The sequence below is a fragment of the Penicillium cataractarum genome (genome assembly GCF_028827025.1).
Source record: "Penicillium cataractarum strain IBT 29864 chromosome Unknown utg000009l, whole genome shotgun sequence".
NCBI classification, from domain to species: Eukaryota; Fungi; Ascomycota; class Eurotiomycetes; order Eurotiales; family Aspergillaceae; genus Penicillium; species Penicillium cataractarum.
In genome coordinates, this window is record NW_026622745.1 from 1,806,711 (window position 1) to 1,826,449 (window position 19,739).

Below are 19,739 nucleotides of genomic sequence, written 5' to 3' on the forward strand. Positions count from 1 at the left end.
ATTCTGTGATTCACCCAAAGACCGGACGTAAATATGCGGTCTTTCCTGCGCCGAATCGTCAAAAAGTTGAAACTATTCTGTCCGCTCAAGTAGCCAGTGTCTGCAATTATATCCAAATTTCGGCTCTAGCCGAGTGGTGCTGGCCCCACGAGGCTACGTCGATGAGGGGCTTGCGGGGAGCTTGATGGGACAGCTCGAAGGGAACAAGGGCCGGTAATAAGTTGAATTTCAAATGCCGAAGCCAATTATATTCCACTCCTTGCCTATTTTCTTTAAATTCCTTGTGGGGCAATTTTCAAATCTAAGAACTCGTTATAGGTTGAATTCACTGAATGCCTGTATCCATTAAATTCTCGGCAGCATCTTCGAGCCACACTTAGGCAATTCCTTACCTGGAACGCAATTGACAATTATCGAAAAATTATGTCATCAGGATATAGCTATTGTGATTTTAGTTTATTTAATCTAGAGGAATTTACATACAGGATAGTGAGCCATGGGGTTAAGCCTCTCAGCTACCTATGACACCACTCTAGATATCTGAATTTAACCAATTAGGGAATAATACATACTGGCCAATGTGAAGCTTCCCTTCCATACTAACCGGTCCCTTTCATAAATTGAAGAGACTATCCTAGTCAATTGGAAGACTTTTGTGAGCAATTCTTATAAGCTAATCGCTCCTCTCATAGATAATCCGAAGCCTCGGGTCTCTGCTCTAATTCTAATACAATATAGGATAGTTTAGTGGCAGCCTTTATAAGCTTTCGAAGTAGGCGACGAGAGGGTGATTGTTATATGCGAGAGATCTTATCCTCTAGCTGCTCTTCTATGTGTTTAACGCGCTTAGCGGTCTTTGGTGTACTAAGATCTGATGAATCTGAAGTAGTCAACCATATCTAAAATAGCCGAGCTAGCTGAATACAGCAATTCAGGAAATGGACTTTTGCTCAATGTTTTACCTCAACCTTACAGTACACAGAGGTGTTATATCTTGATAGTGTTTTCGACCTATTAAAATATTTTTACACTTTTCAGTTACCATCCTCGAGCCATATATAAAGATGTCAACTACATCTATGCACAAGAAGCCAAGGAAGGAATAGGAATTGTCGAGTTCGAACTATCGGTGAGAGAACGAGGAAGAACCAAACCTATGAGACCTTAATAGGTCGAAGACAAAGCAAAAGGGCAACCAGCAAACGCTGAAAACCCCCGTAGGGAAATCCGCCAACGGAGATCTCTAGTGGATAATATCTCCGTCAATTTCGATCCATACCCAGGCCAGATTCAGATACTCAGGTCTTTTTTTTACCTAGCACTCATTATGTCCACTGCGAGATCAATTTCCATTATCCTTAACCACCTCGCATACAAACTTTCAATTCTGACATACTTTGAATCCATGCGTAGAGTGACCCCACTGATTCTGAGGCGGACCGTCGACTTCTCACGACAAACTGCTCTCGACTCCGCGTGCGTGCGGCGGCCAGGACTGGACCGGACTGCACCAACTGACCCTGACTCTTCCCCCTCCCACAGCTTCTACATCAGATACCCATTCCGTTCCTATCCCCATCCATTTCCCCTTCCAACTCCATCGCCAGCAGCGCATCCCACAGCCCTGGCACCTTCGCCAACCGTACCGCCCGCGCCAGCCCGGGCTGCCCCAACAACCCCCGCGCGCGCGCCCCCGCACCCACCAAGATCCCCGCAACCCGGACCCGCCCCGCCTCCGCCGTGTGCGGCCGCCCGTAGAACGTGCCCGTGTCTAACGCCAGATGCAGCGCGGTCGGCCCGTGGCCCGGCACGAAGTACAGCCTGCTACTGCTGGCCTTGGTTTCGGCATGGATATCTGCGCCGCGTGCGAGAAGGGCCGTGGCGAGGTCGACGTGGCCGCCTATAGCGGCGAGATGCAGCGGGGTGCCGTGCCAGGGGCTGCCGACGTAGAGGCCTGTGGGTTTGATGGCGGAGGTGTTCCAGCTCCTGGTGCACGCATGGATGTCGGCACCGGCGGTTAGGAGGGTTGAGAAGATATCAGAGTAGCCGCTGAGGCTGGCGACGTGGAGCGGGCGCCAACCGAAGGAGTCGGGGGTGTTGGGGTCGGCGCCGGAGGCGAGAAGGAGGGTAACGATGTCGTGGGCGTTGCGGGAGGTCGCAAGGTAGAGGGCGGGCCTGGGGTCGGAGTGGCGGGGGTGTACGGTGTGGTTGGGGGAGAGGCCGTGTTGGAGGAGGGCAGTGATGAGGGGGGTGGCGAGGTGGAGGAAGGCGTGGTCGATGAGGTTGACTTGGTCTTTTTCGTCGACGGGGGAAAGGAGGAGGTCGGTGAGGGAGGAGGAGGAGAGGGAGGAGGGGAGGAGCTGTGTGAATGCTTGGGCGTGTTTGGCGAAGCCGGCGCGATGGAGCGCGAGATAGTCCTCTTGGTCTCGGATGTTAGGGCTGGCGTTGTGGGCGAGGAGGGCGACGAGGAGCGAGGTGTGGTCTTGCTCGGCGGCCAGGTGCAGAAGGGTGCGGCCGTGGTGGTTGGTGCTGTCAAGGAGACCAGCTTCTTCGAGACAGCTGCAGATCTGCGCCAGTAGGTTGTCTTCCTCTGGGGTCTGGGCCAGCTGGTGAGACCAATGCGAGGCATTCGGATGCCGGAGAGCGTGATTTACGAGGAAAGATAGATCCGCGGGCTCTCCATATACCACAGCAGCGCGGAGAGCGTCAAAGTACTGCGTCGACAGCGCATAGAGATCCCCGCCGAGGGCCAGGAGAGCTGGGAGAATTTGACGGGATCCAGGAATCGTGGCAGCGAGAACCACCGGCGTCGTTCCTGAGGCCGCCTCCTCGGCGGTCTCACGATAGTTGATATCAGCTCCGGCTGATGCGAGAGCGGCGAGCATATGATGGAACTTCGCGCAGAGCTTTGTATAATCGATATGATCTGTATCCTCAGCTGCCTTTGGATCGACGCGGTGGGAAATGAATGACCGGACAAGGGCCAGAATTGAGCCAGCAGACGGGATAATGCCCTGGGCAAGAATCAAGTCAAGGACCTGGGGTTCTAGCGCCTCGATGACCTGGTCGAGAATGGGTGTCGCTTCCAGGTCCAGTTTGGAGGGTTGGATCGCTCCCAAGTCAGCCAATACGCGTACTACCTTCCATCGTTTCGCCAGCAGTGCGGACAGAATGGGAGTGCGTGCTTCGTCATCCTCCTCTTCATAGGAGATGCGATTCATTCGTCGGACAACTTGTACCAAGTGAGAAGAGCGCGCCTTCTTTAATGGAGGTTGGAGGTTCTCGGAGTGGTCGTCTTGTTCTGAGGCTGCAGCCCTGGTGACCGGGTAATTGAGAAGATCCTTGGCCAGCGGCGAAGAGGATTGGTGACCAGAAAGCAACCGGGCAACCTTTTCGAGCTTGTCAGTCTCGTACCCGTCTTCGTTACAGAGGGCCAGATATTGGAGCGGAGTGCGGCCTTCTCGGTCAATCGCCTCGATCGAACAGCCCGAGTCAACCAGCAGTTCGATCAGTTCTGGGGATGGTTCCAATACTGCGTAATGTAGAACGGTCATGCCCAGCGAGTCTGTCACGGTAGAATCGGCACCTCGCGCCAGCAAGAGGCGGAAGAGCTCGAGAGCGGTTTCCGGGGGCTGCGGTGCGCCGATGGCGGCCGTTTTAGACACGCGTCGTTTGGAATAGAAGTGAAAGCCACAGGCCAACATCAAAGATGTAGCCCCCTGATTGCTCATCTCGATGCGATATCCCTTGACAACAAGCGGTTCTAAATAGCCCACCCGCTCCCCACTGCTGGGAGGACACAGTGTGTGGTTCACATCGGCGCCGCCGTCGATGAGAGCCGCGGCGGTATCGACAAACCCGTTGAGAATAGCTTCGCTCAGGGCCGTTCGCCCCGTCAACTTATTGATCACCCGTGGGTCTGCGCCGCCTGCCAGCAAGGTCTTCACATAACGAGGGTCCTCGTGGAAGGACGCTATATGCAATGCGTAACTGCGATTCACATCTGTGCCTGCTCTGATCAACATCTGAACCATGGGGAACTTCTGGTCGCGAATCGCGTCACATAGCAGTTTAGATGTCCGTTTGATCCATTCGACAGGGCGGGACTGGATCGCCTTCGGATTTGCCGTGGGAATAGGTCTAGTGCCGGGAACCAAGGCCTGGATCCGGAAACGGTGGATGCGTTCGTACCTGGTCATTGATCTCCACGGGTTCATGGGCACTTCTTGGATTTTGACATCAGATTTACCCTGTTCCCAACCCCTGTTCAACAACACAGTGCTCTTTGGGTTCTCTACGTGCTGTACGACCAAGTTGAATACATCGATGTGTTGCACTTTCCTGGCAAGGGTCACAGGAAAAATGGCCTGAGAGTAGGATAGCAGTTGGGCCGCTTTCATTCGGTGAAAGGGATTGACAAGGTCGTGGGACTGCGCATGGTGCTCGAAGATTTCTTGAACAACCTCTGGGCGTTTCCCAATAATGGCCCAGTGTAGAACCGTCCAACCGAATTTGGTGCGAATGTGATAGTTCTCGTTGCTGGAAAGTAGCTGTCGGATGCGGTCGAGGTCACCGATGAAGCATGCTCCAAACAATGGGCTCCATTCTTGGATATCAATAAGCCCTTCTGTAGCTGCCATCCGAGAAATTTGGACCTCTGGCACCTCAGTCTTTGAGACACTGTTATGCATGGCTAGTAGTTAGTAGTGCTATAGGACAGCGTTGGAGGGAGAGCTGATCACATACCACATCACAGAGGAAGAAAGAAGGTCGGAAAATGCCGCTTGAAGCTTGCGGAGCGCCTCGATATCTTCCCGCCACTCCGTAATCTGGAAACCAATATTGTCTGTATTCAACATCTGCAACTTGGAATGGACACGGGCTAACTGGGCATGGATGTCGCTCAAGAAATCTCCATCGATGGAATCCGAATGCGATGGCAGAAGCTCTGTGATATCCATATCAAGAATTGCATGTTCAATTCGAAATAGAACAGCGATTAAGGCAGACACCTCTTCTATATATTCTGTCCATCCGTCGCCATCTAAGGCATAGGAGTAGCTAGTTTGGGTGAGGTCTGCCGCTGCATGGACAACAGAGATGACATCTGCAGCTGTAATGGGATTTGAGGCCATGGTAGTGGATAGAATTCCAGTACCGATGGAATCGAAGGGACCTTCCGGAAGCTTCGTTCAGGAAGGATGAGACTGGCTGAGTACCACACTGGTGTAGGAGATTGATTAGATCGTTAGATAGAAGGATGACGGGAGGCTCTAGGATGTCTAGGACGAGGCCAAGCTAATGAAGTGGGGGCTAAATTTTGCACTGTACATGGTCTCAGAACTACAGTAGGAATCCTAAAAGGGCAGCCACATTGGGATGGGCGTAGGATTTTAATCATCTTGTATTTTTGAGTCGTTGCTGTTCCTAGATGTCTCTGACTTGGAAATGTCAAAAGAGCCCCGTAGGACCTTCGGGAGTAAGCCAAGAAAGAAGGTCCAATCCCCGCGTTGGGAAGGGTCCATCCAAACAGTGCCATTACATAAGCACGTCCAGGGCGCCCGACCTTAACCTCCATTAGGATGGCTTCTCCATCATGTGCAGATCCCCCAGGACCGAGGTCGGGGGTGTAAATCAGAACCCATTTCGGTCAGTCAGACAGGACCTGTATCATATTATTAGGGGCTGTCTGGAACGTTGACTGGAGTCACTCATCTTCGCATTGTGCGGTGTGCGCCCGTCCTCAATGCCTTCTCGTCGCAGCCATACAAAGTCCCGAAAGGGATGCTTAGAGTGCAAAAGAAGACATGTTAAGGTCGGTCCCGTCTATTTATCCGCTGGTAGGGTTATCGCAGACTTTAATTGCCTATGTTCCGACTGGCTGTTGGTATGGGCTGATTGAAGTAAACGCGATAAATTGTCCCGGTGCCTGGGCACAGCTATTATCCTGACACGCGACCAAATATCTGACCATATTTACAGTGCGATGAGGGGACTCCCAAGTGCACACTGTGCAGAAAGCGCAGATTAGAGTGCAGCTATCCGCCCCCACAGAGTGATCTCGATAGCACCCATGGCTCGCCATCCGGACAAGATGGCTCCGAGAGTGGCACTCGAACACCGGGGGGGATCAATCAATGCAAACGCGAATGTTAGAGATGAGGCTCTTTCACCAATACCTAACTTCGACTTGCCACACACTGTCCCAAGATGGACTCTCTGCATATCACTTGTCCATCGTCATACCTCGGATGGCTACCTCCTTTCCCTATCTTTTAGACAGCATTCTTGCTCTATCTGCTTTGCACTTGGCCACTGTCGAAGAAGAAAATCGCATTACATGGCTGGATGCCGCTGTGCGGTATCAGAGCCAGGCATGCTCTGGGATGGGCAAAATTCTGCCAGATGTCACCCCTGAGCATTACGAATCGGCATTCGTATCCTCGGTGCTGATTTTCTTATTTGCGACTGGATTTCCTGGAATTTCACCAGACAACCAGAACAATAATCCTATCTCGGAGGTCCTCGAAGGGCGACGACTTATAGCAGGGGCTGCCATGCTCTTCGAGCGGTTTAATGAAATGGGTGTCGACGCAAAGCTGAATGGCTGGCTTTGTCTTCCAGACACGGAAGAAAGCCTCGAGAATAATGAACAGTACAGGTACTTGGCATTCTGCAGGCTCGGGTGGTCATATAGCTAATTCTGTATGAAAGTAACAGCTCCTCCGATGATGACGCCAAGAAATTATTCGATTTGCACAAGTAAGACTCATTTACCAATTGTCCTGGACATGAAACTAACGGTGAATAGAAGCATCATGGAGTCACTCGATAAATTACAAGCTACGATTGAGGCGAACGAAACCCCCCAGAAAGAGCTCTATCAGGCGATATGGCAGCTCCTACATAATTCTATAGAACCTTGGCCCAAAATCGGGCCTCACGGGGGAGTGATCGCATGGCCCCTCTTCATCCCCGAGCCATATATCTCGCTACTAGAGAGCGGCGACTGGACCGCCCGTATCCTTTTTCTACATCATGTTGTTGCCCTGCGGTTGATGTGTAATCGATGGTATGTTCGTGACCGGGGGCGCAGGCTAGTTCTGGCGACATTGGATCCACTTGGAGAGATCCCCGATGAATGGGCAGACATTATCTCTTGGGTTAAAAGCAGCGTTGAAATTAATACGTCAATCGTCACGTAATATAGACTTACAAAACGAATTGGAACTCACCTCTACATTGGAACATATATGATCTCCACCAGCTAATTCGAGATGCCCATAACTTTTCAATGTCGACATGCCACTTCAGCCAAACTTCAACTGATGCCCCCCTCTCCATCTTCGGGTGGACGCTTGGATCGTACATTTTCTCCCGTGCCGAAAGATCAAGCGTTTTCGGTCATAGTAGGCGTTGTCTTGGTGTGTGCTATCTACTTCTTAACTTGATATTTCATGGAATCTGCTGGGTACCTTGTTTCAATCTCCTTGCTAAACATCTTAGCCCAGAATTTACATACTCTATGTATATTATTTTGAGAGAAAGGGGAAAGAAATGGATGAAGCTTTATTTCCATGTACATTCAAGCACTTAGGTGATGCTAGACCCGCTGTCTTTAGGTCCAATGATGAATTTGACTTCGCCTACCATCTTTTTAAGATGCTTTGACCAGCAATTACTTCGATCAGACCGACAGGTACGGTAGACCTGAATGTTTTTCCCGAGTAAACCCACCAGTGGTGTGTCCCTGTCCAGCAATCCAACCCAAGTAGAAGAATATGGATGTGATGAAAACTCTGGTCGCTTGCAAAATTGAACAAAAGCTTGCAAGTCTTCAGTTGAATCCTCGACCTTTGCTTTCGGTGCTGTGCGTAGTATACCACCATCTGGAAATCTTTCGTCCAGAAACGCCACCAGCAAGAAGTTGGCATCATTTTCAAGCGGGGGGCAGTTCTGGCGCAGCATTTGCTCCCTTGTGGCGTTACTCGCGAGGTGCCTTTGACCTGGAATATCCCTATTCTTGTTCCTTTGTATTCTTGTTCCTTTGGGCAATTTCTTCTCTTGCAACTCTATGCCCGTAATCTTGACGAACAGTTGTCCAGAGATCGAGTAATAGCTGGCCTGAAGGTCTCGAATGGAATTCTGACTTTGGAATTGATGCCTAGGAAGTCCCGTTGCTCCACAAATTAGATTGAAGTCTTTTTCCACTTGCATCGACGATGTCAACCCCATGCTCTGTAAAAGATAATGCTCTGGAATCACGATTTCCTTTTGGGGCTGCAAATCGGGCACACAATGAAAGTGTCTTTTTGGTCCCGTCCGGATGCCTCCATCGAAGCATGAAAGCCCCATCATCCTTTATCGCAATGGGATAACCCTGCATGTCCTTTGCAGTCAAGAAACGAGTGGGAAACAAAGTGCCACTTTTTCTGAGGTCTATTTTCTGGAGCCAAAAGCCACATTTTATGACACCTTCGGACAAAGCACCTTTCGCATATTGCTCAATGGGAATTGTAGGATACCAGCGCTTTTTTTGACAGTAGCTAATGAGGACTTCGAGGTATTCACCATCTGTAAGCTGGCTCAGCGCCCTCAAAAAGTATGACTGACCGAGCTGGAGAGAGAGAAACTGTTCCATCCAGATATGCCATTTCTCTTCCGAATGTGGAATTGACCAGTGCAGCTCTTTGTGAGCACAGTCCCAAACCATATTCAAGTCTTGCCATCTTTCCTTTGAATATGCTTCTCCAACGGCCAAGCCAAATGATGAGATGTGAGCAAAAGTCTGTTCATCGAGTATTTCTATGCCATTTGACTTGCCAAATATTGCAGTCGTGTAGAAGTCAGAGGGGCGGAGTTCCTCTATGCTGGCGGGCTTGTTGATGCGTGTAGTGGAGCCGTGCAATGCTGTCTGCGCTACATTTATTTCGTGCCATTTCAAACTTCTAATTGCAAGCTGTTTGAACAACTCGGTTTGAAGTTGCTTATCTGGCTTTTGAGTGGACTGAGCGGCCCTGCTGGCCTGAATCATGTTAGTTCGAAAATCATTACCAGCATCACTTTTTAGTTCTTCCTCAACATGGGCCAGGATTTGAGTGCATAAATCCCGACGCAACGGTCTCTGTGTGTATTTTGAATATTTGTCGATGACGTCAGTTGCGCAGGATGCAACGAAGAAAGCAAATTGCAGGGATATGTAATAGAAGCGTAGCTTAGCCGAAGACCGAGGCCCATACTGGTGACTTCCAGGATGTTCCAGGGGAATGTGAATGATTGCTTCATTATTGTCCGATCCATAACTGCAAATTTGCAATTTTTCCGCACCGAGCATCAAGAATGACTTGATAAGTCGCGATTTTGCACTGATTTTGGATAACTTGAAGATCATAGCGCTGGCAGCTACCTTTCCAAGGGTTACCACGATTATTGGCCGCGTACATCGGAAGTAGACAGAGAGTAAATCGAGAGCCTTGATATCATCATAGTATTTCGATGACATTGATAAATGGAAAGGCTTTGGATAATTTTCCCAGTCGCAGCATGTTATCCCCAATGAAGTTTCGTTCTTCTATGTGTTTTATGCGGTGGACCAAATTCCCGACAAGCCTGCTAGACTTACTGTTCCCGTCAAAAAACGAACATCCGGCTTGTAGGTGGCTATCGGTGAGCTCTTCGCCAACGAACACAGCGATGGTCGTTCCGAGGTACTGGTGCGGCTTCGCTTGGTTTTCAAGAGCTCCCTTGGCAGCTCTGCTCACAACTCTATCCAGGCTCAATTTTTCGGCAAAAACTGCGGCAAATTGATTCTTGATGCTTGACCATTTGTTGTCGGGAAATTGACTGCCTTCACTCATGATTCTTCGAATGTATCTGGTGTGGAGACTCTCAAAAATGGTCTCATCTTCTTCTCTTGGCAGATACCTTATATAATGCCCTCCAAGCTGCAGATTCAAGAGAGAGCGGCACCCAAACAGCTGAATGAGGAGACTTTCTGTATCATCCGAGTTCAGCTGGTTGCCAATATGGTTTCCACTGCCCAAAATATCGAATGATATGTCTGGAAGCAAGTGGATTTCTGCCCTTTGTGAGATGAAGGGATAACCCTCTTCCAGACAGCTTTGGAAAGCACCGAGGAGACTGTTTCTGGACTTATTGTTCGTATCATCCGCAAATCGTCTGGAGACAGTTGTCGTACAATTTGTGCTTCCAATGTATCGCACAGTGACATTTCGCGTCCCGGCCATGAAACTGATGAATTTCCACTCATCTAGCTCCGGGAAAGTTCTGCCTTCTTCCTGTAGATGCTTGGAAATATCGTAAAGTTGTATCGGTGTCATGGACCAGGAGCGCATATAAAATGCATGTTCTCGGGATAAGACATTTTTCTTGAAGCTAGGTACCGCATTCGAGGGCTCAAGGCGCATAATCTGTTTGAGTTCTTCATTTGTGACTAGCATAGGCTGCACAAGAAAAGTTTGGAGGACCTTCAATTGTTCCTGTGAGGCATCTGTGCCTGGGAGAATCAAGCTGAACCGCTCTAGCACCATTTCGGAAACATCAATGTGGTGTACCTTGAGCTCAAGTCGCAACTTGTCGAAAACCGCTTTTTTGTTGATCCTCGGAGGGTACACTGTGGCCATATCGCAATAATCTTGTCTGTTTTTAAGATTCGTGGCTTCATGGGTACGTGCGTGGTAATTCGTGCTGCGAGGGGCTGAGCTTGACCTCTTCCTTGTCGGTGGTAGGAGTGGCATCATCGTGTCCTTGGCGACGTGGGGATTTTGGACCTGCGGAGAATAATATGAGAATCTGGTGCCGCAATGACAATAACTAAACACCTGACCAGTTGACGAGTGCGTCGGAGAGTTTGACAGCTTGTATGTGCTGCTTTGTCTGGCCAGTCTCTGGCCCAGGTGGATGTTCCAGGCCATATAGATACTGAATAAAAGTGGTAGGCCGTTGTCATCTAACGAAAGTGAGGAGTGTGAAGATAACAACAAGCAATAATTAGGCGACGCACGTGTTTCTCGGAATAACGCGCCTTTTTCCCGTCCATCTGTTTGCTTGCTTACCCCAGGCTCCCTCTCAGCTGTTTCTGGTGCATGACTCAAGGATAGCAACGAAGGATCTTGCCAAGGCGATTGTACTGTTGATTAATGCATTAAGAAGACCGTATCCGTAACAAGACCACTATCGCCCCTATTCGGTATATTGGATAAGATTAAGGGCACTTCGAAATCGTCCATGGCACTACATGATAAGGCAACCCCTCAGGGATTTAACATTTGCATAACCTTTGCCAAGCCCTTAATGTATGCAGAACTCAAACATATTTCCTCACAGAGTCCCTTTGTGTCATCCTCGGCTATACCCGTTAGTATTACGTGTCACTCTTCTGACTTAGAGCTACAACAGATACTACCGTAACTATAGGGTGGCTAGGCCGTGTTTATCTCGGTGCTGGGACGAGTGGAGGATTAGTAGATTGCATTTCCGCTGCTCATTAATCACTAGGCATCCGCGAGAAGCGCTTATGTATAGGGATGTGCATGTCTAGGGGCTTGGCAAAGATTATGCAAATGTTGAATGTATGATTTCCGGTATATCCTTGTGGTGTTCCTGATTGGGACTACCTAGTGTTGTCTTATAATGTAGTGCTATGAAGGATTTCGAGGTGCCATTAATCTTATTTCTTTGTCCGGGTTTTGTGATTCCTGTTTCCTGTGCGCTGACGACTTACGCGTCATGGGCTAGCGCCTTGCGAAGCATCTGTGTACTTAATTATGTCGATGCCTTGTTGGTTTCTCAAACAGGCGGGGGCATCTACGTAATAACGTAGCTGGCGACTGCGGACGGCTTCCTGTCCATCCTTCATGCTTCGGATTCCCTCCATTCTGATCTAGATCCGAGTATCAGCGACTCCAATGGAAGTTTTCCAAATGGCTTTTCGGTCCCCCATGCTGCCATATGAGATTGAATATCTTGGCGAATCCTCTGGGCTACGCTCATGGTTATTTTGATGTGGGATAGAGCGTTAGTAATCGAGTTTTGGTGTAGTTATAGTAGGTCGCATTTTTGACGTCCGTATCTTTCAACTCCCCGCACGATAATTCGCAATTTTTCTTAGACGATATACCGCTGCTGAGGCATGGTAAGCGTTTTTAGGAGAAAGCCATGTTCCTCCAGAGAAAATTTTTATTTGTTAATTGGTGGGACAGTACACATTATCGGGAATGCGAAATATATAACGCATACTAGTGAGAATTCGTGGTCGGATAACACTGGTGCTCGTTTTAGGATCTAGTCGGGGTACCCTGTTGCATTCATAATGTCGAATGTACCGAGGATATATTGATTGAAGCATGTCGCATGGTGGATTAAGGACCACCGTTGTAATAAATCCAGGGCACCTGTAGACTCCGCTCCATTGTGGCTTTGAAAAAAAGAAAGCAATGTCAGCGAACTTTGGAAATCAAAAAAGATATTGGCGCTGCCCGGAATCGAACCGGGGCTGGCACGGCCACAACGTGACGTCATACCACCTGGAGGTAGATAGGTTAGAATTTGGTTGGCTGATGCTGCTGAAGGCAGGTATACTCACTAGACCACAGCACCCGAATTGCTGACAGAGCGGCGGCAGCTTTGGATCCTGATCCTGTCACTCGATCGCTCTTTTGGGTTGATAATCCGCTTAATTAAAATTCAAGATGATGAAGGGTATATCGTTGGGTGGTAATGACGGGGGCTTACTAGTACCCTATACAGTAAGTTTGTTAAATTATTCATTCTCTATAGTTCATCTTATAGTTATAAGATCTCTCCCGGAAATGAGGAAAGATGAGGCAGTAGCTAATTACATTTGAAATGAAAGAACTCACCATGAATGACTAGGGCACTCACTTAGTACCAGGGAGGGAGAGAAAAAAAGAATGAATGGAGTGGCAACATGGAGCTCTGGTAGCTATAATAACTCGGAGGTGTAGAGACTTACATTATTATTGTAAATAATACGTCTGGAATCAGCAAGTTTACCTCGACTTTGTTAACAGTAGTCAACTTCAGTTGATCACAGTATATAAAGAGAAACCCGTCTCATGGACTGCCCTGTTTAAAGAGAGATAGGTTTCGCGTTTATTTCACCGTGATCTGAAGAAATTTCGGATTATACTGAGCTTCCTTATACACAACGGTGTCTTTATGATCTTTATAACCTTGAACCATACAGTAATTGACTGCTACACAGATATATTCCAGGCACGTCGATAACAATCTATCGCAATTCCCATTTCATAAACGGTATCATACGGAGACTGGAGGTTATTCTATTTTCTGTCGGTTCAGCGAAGCCATATATATATAATTCGGTGAAAAGACTGCTTCATGACGCATATCCTCAACTGCGTAGTCTCTGAAGTGAAGGTCTAAAAGAGAGTGTGTCAGGTGCATGACAATTGACTGATGGCTAGATAGAAGGTTTCTAGATGAAATAGCTTAATGGTCGAATATACCACCCTGCTCGATGAGCTGGGCCTTTTTCGCCTTATTTTGGAAAAGTTGGTCAGTAGAACGGCGCATAGGTTGGTCCACCCAGCGATATGTAAACATACAAGAAGTTTCCTATCCCCTCTTCTTGCACAAGTTTATGTTACATACCAATACACAGGTGCTGTGGTCCAGTTGGTCAAGACGCTTCGTTGTGGAGCAATATTCGTATTCCGAAGTAGCCCCGGTTCGAATCCGGGCAGCGCCACTTATCTTTTTGTCAATATTAGATTGTCTATTTAACTTTATGGATCTCTTTTTTTGCCCTTGAGATGTAGTCATTTCTGAACCTATCTGTGACCAGCTAGGTAAATGTAGGCTAGTAGGTACTATCAATACTACGCCATGTACAGGTTCCCTGTGGCTACTTCGGTAATTGGTGGAAATGAAACGTAGCTCACGGCATTCCAATAAGCGTAGGTGAATAGAAGGAGGATGATATAGCGATCGAAGGAGAGATAGCTCGCCAGATGTAACCATTACATAGCAAAAAGTGGTAATCTCGATCGAATATAGCCATTCGTTCAACCCGAGTGTTCTATGCCGCTGGATATAGCAATAACCTAGGCATGGTTTGTCTAGACTAGATAGATAAGAAGGGGAGATAACAATTGCTTACCAGGATGCTCTAGTATCATGCTGTTCCTTCTCTCTCTCTTCATTCTTCAACTTCGATACAATCTTGGGATGTGGAGATGGGCCCTTTTTTCTCTAGTCTTTTTGTAACACGGGGCACTCACGGAGTAATTATTGTTGTTTTTCGTCGTGGGGTAATGGAGTTAGTCTCGGACAGACCAGTAGAGCTTTAGGTCTATGACAAGAAGGTAACTTCACCATGCAAGACAGAACGAGCGGGTTATGAGGATGAATTATGTACTCTTGGCAATGACTCTCTGGTGTACTTCCGTAGACAAGAATCTCGTGAGAGTCAAAAGCAAAATGAAGGTTTACAACCATATGAAAACCATGTCCCCACGCTACTACAATCATGGAGGAGCACCAAAAAACAAAAAGAAATGATACGTGGCGCTGCCCGGATTCGAACCGGGGCTACTTCGGAATACGAATATTGCTCCACAACGAAGCGTCTTGACCAACTGGACCACAGCACCTGATTGTTGGATTGAGACCAATTTTTTGACATTATCAATCGGTTTGATGACACCTCACTCTGGAGAGTGATATCGTATTATCTAGGTAGCTCACGTGAGATGTCTGAGGTAAGTGATATGACTGCACCACCTACATCGCTTGACCTACTTTGAACTGCATCAGGTCTAGTTACTTAGAGCTGGTAACTAATGGATGATTTTACTAGAGGGAAATTTCCGAGACGCCATTTAATAGACGTTAGATTGAGAACCTAAGTATTGTATTTTTGCTCGTTCTCGGCATATTGGCGACCGCAATTGTGGGCTATGCGCATGCCTCTTTCCCGGTCTCATGCCCTGGGTAATCCGCGTATCTACAGAGGGAAATATTCAAATACTGCATAGGTCACTTGATGCACGAAGGGAGCCCTTGTACGGCTCTTCCAGTATGGTCTCACATTTGCTGTCCCCGTCATCCTCTATGTACTGGGATGGGATAGATAACCCACCTGGAGGGTGGTACTTGGTTTTACTTGTAGTACGTTCTCCATTGTTTACATGGTGGCGCTCTATCTTATCTTTCGGACTGGGTTGCTTTGTATTCATACACTTCGGTTATAGCTGCTACCGCGGAACTACGTACCTAAGCCTCAGCCCTGGAGTTGAAGATATATTTTGGATTCCAGGTCCTGAGTATCGACCATGCTTGCATCTGCGATGGCTTTACCGGGCATTGTCTTTTTTTTGTCGTAGTATATAGAAGCATATTAATATTTCTCTATCTCTCCTCCGCACTCCGCTAGTAATTTATATATTAATAAACTATCCACATGAAAGTTGTCGTATCTAACTCGTAAGTGGTCTATAGTTACCTACTCTTGTGAAATACCTGATCCTAGAATCAGTCTAGAGACTTCAATTTCAGCAATTCGGGTGCTGTGGTCTAGTGAGTATACCTGCTTTCAGCAGCATCAGCCAACCAAATTCTAACCTATCTACCTCCAGGTGGTATGACGTCACGTTGTGGCCGTGCCAGCCCCGGTTCGATTCCGGGCAGCGCCAATATCTTTTTCATCTTTTTTTTTGGGTCACTCATAGAGAAATGGGCAACTGCGAAAGTTAGGCTCAAAATAATCATCTTAAATATATATGGAAGTGACCTAGACCATGCAATATAGCCATCCCGATGAAGGGAATTGAACCGAACTCTGATCTATTCCCGCTTTTGGCAGCGTAACTTCGGCACTAGAATCTAGGTATAAATCGATAACAACTGATAGCGAGATCGATACACATTCCAAGTGGTGCTTGAGCTACATGAGCATTAATTTAAGTCAATCAGCCCAGAGTATCGAAAATGAGGCAAAAGATAAGGCTTAACAAGGCTTAATGAGGGTAAATGAATATCAACCTCTGGGCGCCGGCGATATGGAAGTCATCTCAACTGATTCCTTGTTTCTAGTTCTGCTTGGAAAGTACCTACGCCCGGTCCGCATTTTGAATCTTTAACCCGTAGTAATTCGGCGCCCAGGGGAGCACAATCGCCGTTTTCAGGGCACCGTATGCTTGAGCCTGACGGGATTGCGTTAATCGGGAGCTCGGCAGGTAGGCATCCTCCTGGGAAATGATAGGCAAAGCGGGGCGGTTTGATAGGCTTCGACACTGGCGAGAGTACTGCACGAGGATGCCTGTGCCACGCGACTACTCCAAAACCATTATTAATAATGTTAGTTTTCGACCCCAACACCCCACGGATGTCAATCCTGGGATTTATCAGCTTAGGCCTTTGACCCTATTCACGTAGACCCCGCAGGTAACTATAGAGTAGGAAGAGGCGGTCGCACTTTTTTTGTCGCTAGCACTATCGGTGTACTGTATGCTACCAAAGCTTAGTGGAGCGGGAGCGCCGCTTATCTGCGGGGTCATTTTGATACTTTATCTCGAAGAGTAGTAATCTGGTCCACGGGACCGTTGGTTCAGTGGGCCCTGCGGACTTTCCCCGAAAGAAGTCGATAGTTTTCATTTACCCAAGGCATTCTCGGGGAAATACAAACATACTGAGCATTAGATTGACTGGGAGATGTTCTTCTCGAGTCTTAACAACCCGCGTACGTGCATTGACTCCGGCACGTTACAATGATCAGCGCTGGAGATGTGGAGAAACAGGTACGAGCTCCAAACCGACCCTGGTCAAATCCCCGCTACCCCCTCACGTTGGAAGATGGCATTATCAGTATTAATAAAGGCGTCAACAGCCTCTGCTGGGCTCTCATCCCCGTGTCAAGGTCAAGAGCACCGACTGGCATTACAATTTGCACAAAAGCCAGCGCAAAGAATCCAGGAATATGCTCCATTCCAAGAATTTCGGCCTCTTGGCCGTGCTGTGCATGATTTTGTTGGTCATCTGTTTACCCAGTGCATCCACAACACCACTTGAATTTTCTATTCGAGATACGGACTCCGAGGACGCATCAAGTCAAGAGATTGGCCCTGGTAAACGGGGCGCGGTTGCGACAGAGAATTCTCTTTGTTCACGACATGGTATCGAAATGTTCAAAATGGGCGGTAATGCCGCCGATGCAGTGAGTAGACCTACTCCCTTTGGTCCAGAACAGAGACTCCCCGGCAAGTCAAATTACAACCCCGTGCTGATCGAATTGATAGTTGATTGCTGCACAATTTTGTATCGGTGTAACCTGTGAGTTTATCTAGGAATCGTCGTAACACAGCATAATAGCCGAGACTAATCCATTTTAGCAATGTACCACAGTGGTATCGGTGGAGGTGGCTTTATGCTTATCCGAGCACCGAATGGGTCTTATGAGTTCATTGACTTCCGCGAAACAGCGCCCGCTGCAGCCTTCCAGGATATGTACAATAACAACACCGATGCATCGATCTACGGGGGACTGGCAAGGTAGGAACTTGATCTACCATACTTCAGACTTAGACAACGAGTATTGACACGTAACAGTGGTGTCCCTGGCGAGATCCGTGGGTTGGAACATCTTCACAAGAAGTATGGCTCTCTCCCTTGGGCGACGTTGATGCAACCGGCGATTCGGATGGCCCGTAATGGGTTTGCGGTGTCTACGGATCTTGTCAAATACATGAGCCTTGCCGTTGGCGATGGAGAAGATTTCTTATCCAAGGATCCAAATTGGGCTTTGGATTTTGCACCTAATGGAACTAGATTGGGCTTGGGAGATACAATTACACGGAAGCGCTATGCAGATACACTTGAAACTATTGCCAAGCGGGGCCCGGACGCATTTTACACGGGCCCAATTGCAGAGACCATGATCAATGCGATCCAAGCAGCCAACGGTACTATGACTGTGGATGATCTGAAGAATTATACCGTGGCGATTCGCAACACGTCGCAGATTGACTACCGCGGGTATACAATCACCAGCACAACAGCGCCGTCTAGTGGAATTGTGGCTCTTAGCATCCTTAAAATCCTGAGCACCTACAAGGGTCTCTTTGGTTCAGAGAAGTCGGTTAACATCAGTACGCACCGTATGGACGAGGCCATGCGTTTCGGTTATGGAGAGGTAATTTCTGTCCGTACCCCAACTCTTGATATTTTATGCTAAAATGACCCCAGAGGACTAAACTTGGTGACCCATCTTTTGTGGACGGCATGGACGAATATCAACAGAATATGTTGAAGCAGTCGACGATCAATAGCATCCGCGGAAAGATATCCGATACTACTACCCTGAACGTGTCTGCATATGACCCGTCAGGGCTCGAGAGTTTGGAGACGTACGATCCTCTAATCCCCAGAATAAATGGAGCAAAACTGACCCGTCTATAGTCCCGGAACCTCTCATCTCGCGACGGCTGACCACACCGGCCTTGCTATCTCCGTGATTACCACGATCAATTTGTATTTCGGAAGCCATGTGCTGGTTCCAGAGACAGGAATCATTATGAACAACGAAATGAATGGTATGTGGAGAAAAAAAAAGTATGAGCAGCTAAAGACACCCACTACTAATCAAATCCAGATTTCTCGATTCCGGGATCTTCCAACCAATTTGGCTATATTCCTTCCGAGGCCAATTATGTTCGACCCGGCAAGCGTCCCTTGTCATCAATTACCCCTGCAATTGTCGTTCGCCCAGATGGCAAGCTATTTTTAGTCGCTGGCTCTGCTGGAGGCAGTCGTATTATTACGGCCACTGTCCAAAACATCATTCATTCTATCGACCAAAAGCTGAGTGCAGCCGAGGCCCTTGCAAAGCCCCGCCTGCATGACCAGCTTGTTCCTAATCAGGTCACCTTTGAGTATTCTTATGATAATTCGACAGTCGCTTTCATGAAGAGTCTTGGGCATAATGTGACATGGGTTGCCCCTGGTCAAAGCACTGCACAGCTCATTCACGTCCAGCCGAATGGAACATTTGACGCTGCAGGTGAGCCACGGCAGCTTGCTTCTGCTGGATATTCTATCTAGAGTGGGAGGTGCTATATAAAGGTGTGAGGGTGGTTTACTGAGCTGTGAGCTGGTACATCCTTAAACAAGATGTAAATATATATCGATGGGTTTACGGTGGTGATCTGATTTGTAGAAGGAGCGAGAGGTATATACCTGCTTGGAATCAAAGAATAATCTGCCAATCCGCAGCCAATCACTAATGTGACTTTCAACTTTACCCAGAGGAGGCTTCCTGTCATGTTCTTACCTCTTTAGGTAGAGATGGCGATGGCCATTTACCCGAGGCACCCAAAAGGCGATAAGCCTATCGCGCGCTGGTCTGTGCGCGTTGATAGCTCCACGCGCGCGGAGTTTCCTATTTTTTTGATTGACATGTCTAAAGCTGGCGATTCTCTCATTTGGTCCTCTTTTACTTTCGTTCAAGACTGCTGATCTGCCGACCCTCTTTCTTAACACCCTATTTCTTTCCAGCTTTTTTTCCCAGCCCACAACGCTCACCCTTCTCCTTCCAACAACCCCGCCCACCAGACCATGCTTAAGCCCCCTCGACCTTCCCCAGATTTTCTGCCATCCAAGTGACACTCGAAGATTGTAAGCTTTCGCGACGCTGAAATGCTTGAAGATCTCAGAGTCTAATAATCCCGAGGACAGACATG

The 19,739-nt window shown here is 48.0% G+C and overlaps 5 protein-coding genes across 5 annotated transcripts; 3 read left to right on the forward strand and 2 right to left on the reverse strand.

The window, feature by feature from the left end:
• Positions 1 to 1,550: 1,550 nt before the first annotated feature.
• N7496_011254 (ankyrin repeat-containing protein) lies at positions 1,551 to 5,135 on the reverse strand (the record flags this gene model as incomplete). Its single annotated transcript, XM_056704167.1, has 2 exons — positions 1,551 to 4,680; positions 4,747 to 5,135. The coding sequence occupies 2 exons, from the start codon at positions 5,133 to 5,135 to the stop codon at positions 1,551 to 1,553; spliced, it is 3,519 nt and encodes a 1,172-aa protein (XP_056550127.1).
• A 611-nt stretch (positions 5,136 to 5,746) lies between these two features.
• Positions 5,747 to 6,156, forward strand: N7496_011255 (Zn(II)2Cys6 transcription factor domain-containing protein; the record flags this gene model as incomplete). Its single annotated transcript, XM_056704168.1, has 2 exons — positions 5,747 to 5,815; positions 5,983 to 6,156. The coding sequence occupies 2 exons, from the start codon at positions 5,747 to 5,749 to the stop codon at positions 6,154 to 6,156; spliced, it is 243 nt and encodes an 80-aa protein (XP_056550128.1).
• A 2-nt stretch (positions 6,157 to 6,158) lies between these two features.
• On the forward strand, positions 6,159 to 7,205 carry N7496_011256 (uncharacterized protein; the record flags this gene model as incomplete). Its single annotated transcript, XM_056704169.1, has 2 exons — positions 6,159 to 6,661; positions 6,764 to 7,205. 2 exons carry the CDS (start codon positions 6,159 to 6,161, stop codon positions 7,203 to 7,205), a joined length of 945 nt encoding a protein of 314 aa, XP_056550129.1.
• Positions 7,206 to 9,482: 2,277 nt separating this feature from the next.
• On the reverse strand, positions 9,483 to 10,643 carry N7496_011257 (uncharacterized protein; the record flags this gene model as incomplete). Its single annotated transcript, XM_056704170.1, has 1 exon — positions 9,483 to 10,643. One exon carries the CDS (start codon positions 10,641 to 10,643, stop codon positions 9,483 to 9,485), a length of 1,161 nt encoding a protein of 386 aa, XP_056550130.1.
• Positions 10,644 to 16,772: 6,129 nt separating this feature from the next.
• N7496_011258 (gamma-glutamyltransferase) lies at positions 16,773 to 19,101 on the forward strand (the record flags this gene model as incomplete). Its single annotated transcript, XM_056704171.1, has 8 exons — positions 16,773 to 16,802; positions 16,892 to 17,218; positions 17,301 to 17,334; positions 17,394 to 17,553; positions 17,611 to 18,193; positions 18,247 to 18,407; positions 18,460 to 18,593; positions 18,653 to 19,101. The coding sequence occupies 8 exons, from the start codon at positions 16,773 to 16,775 to the stop codon at positions 19,099 to 19,101; spliced, it is 1,878 nt and encodes a 625-aa protein (XP_056550131.1).
• Positions 19,102 to 19,739: the final 638 nt, after the last annotated feature.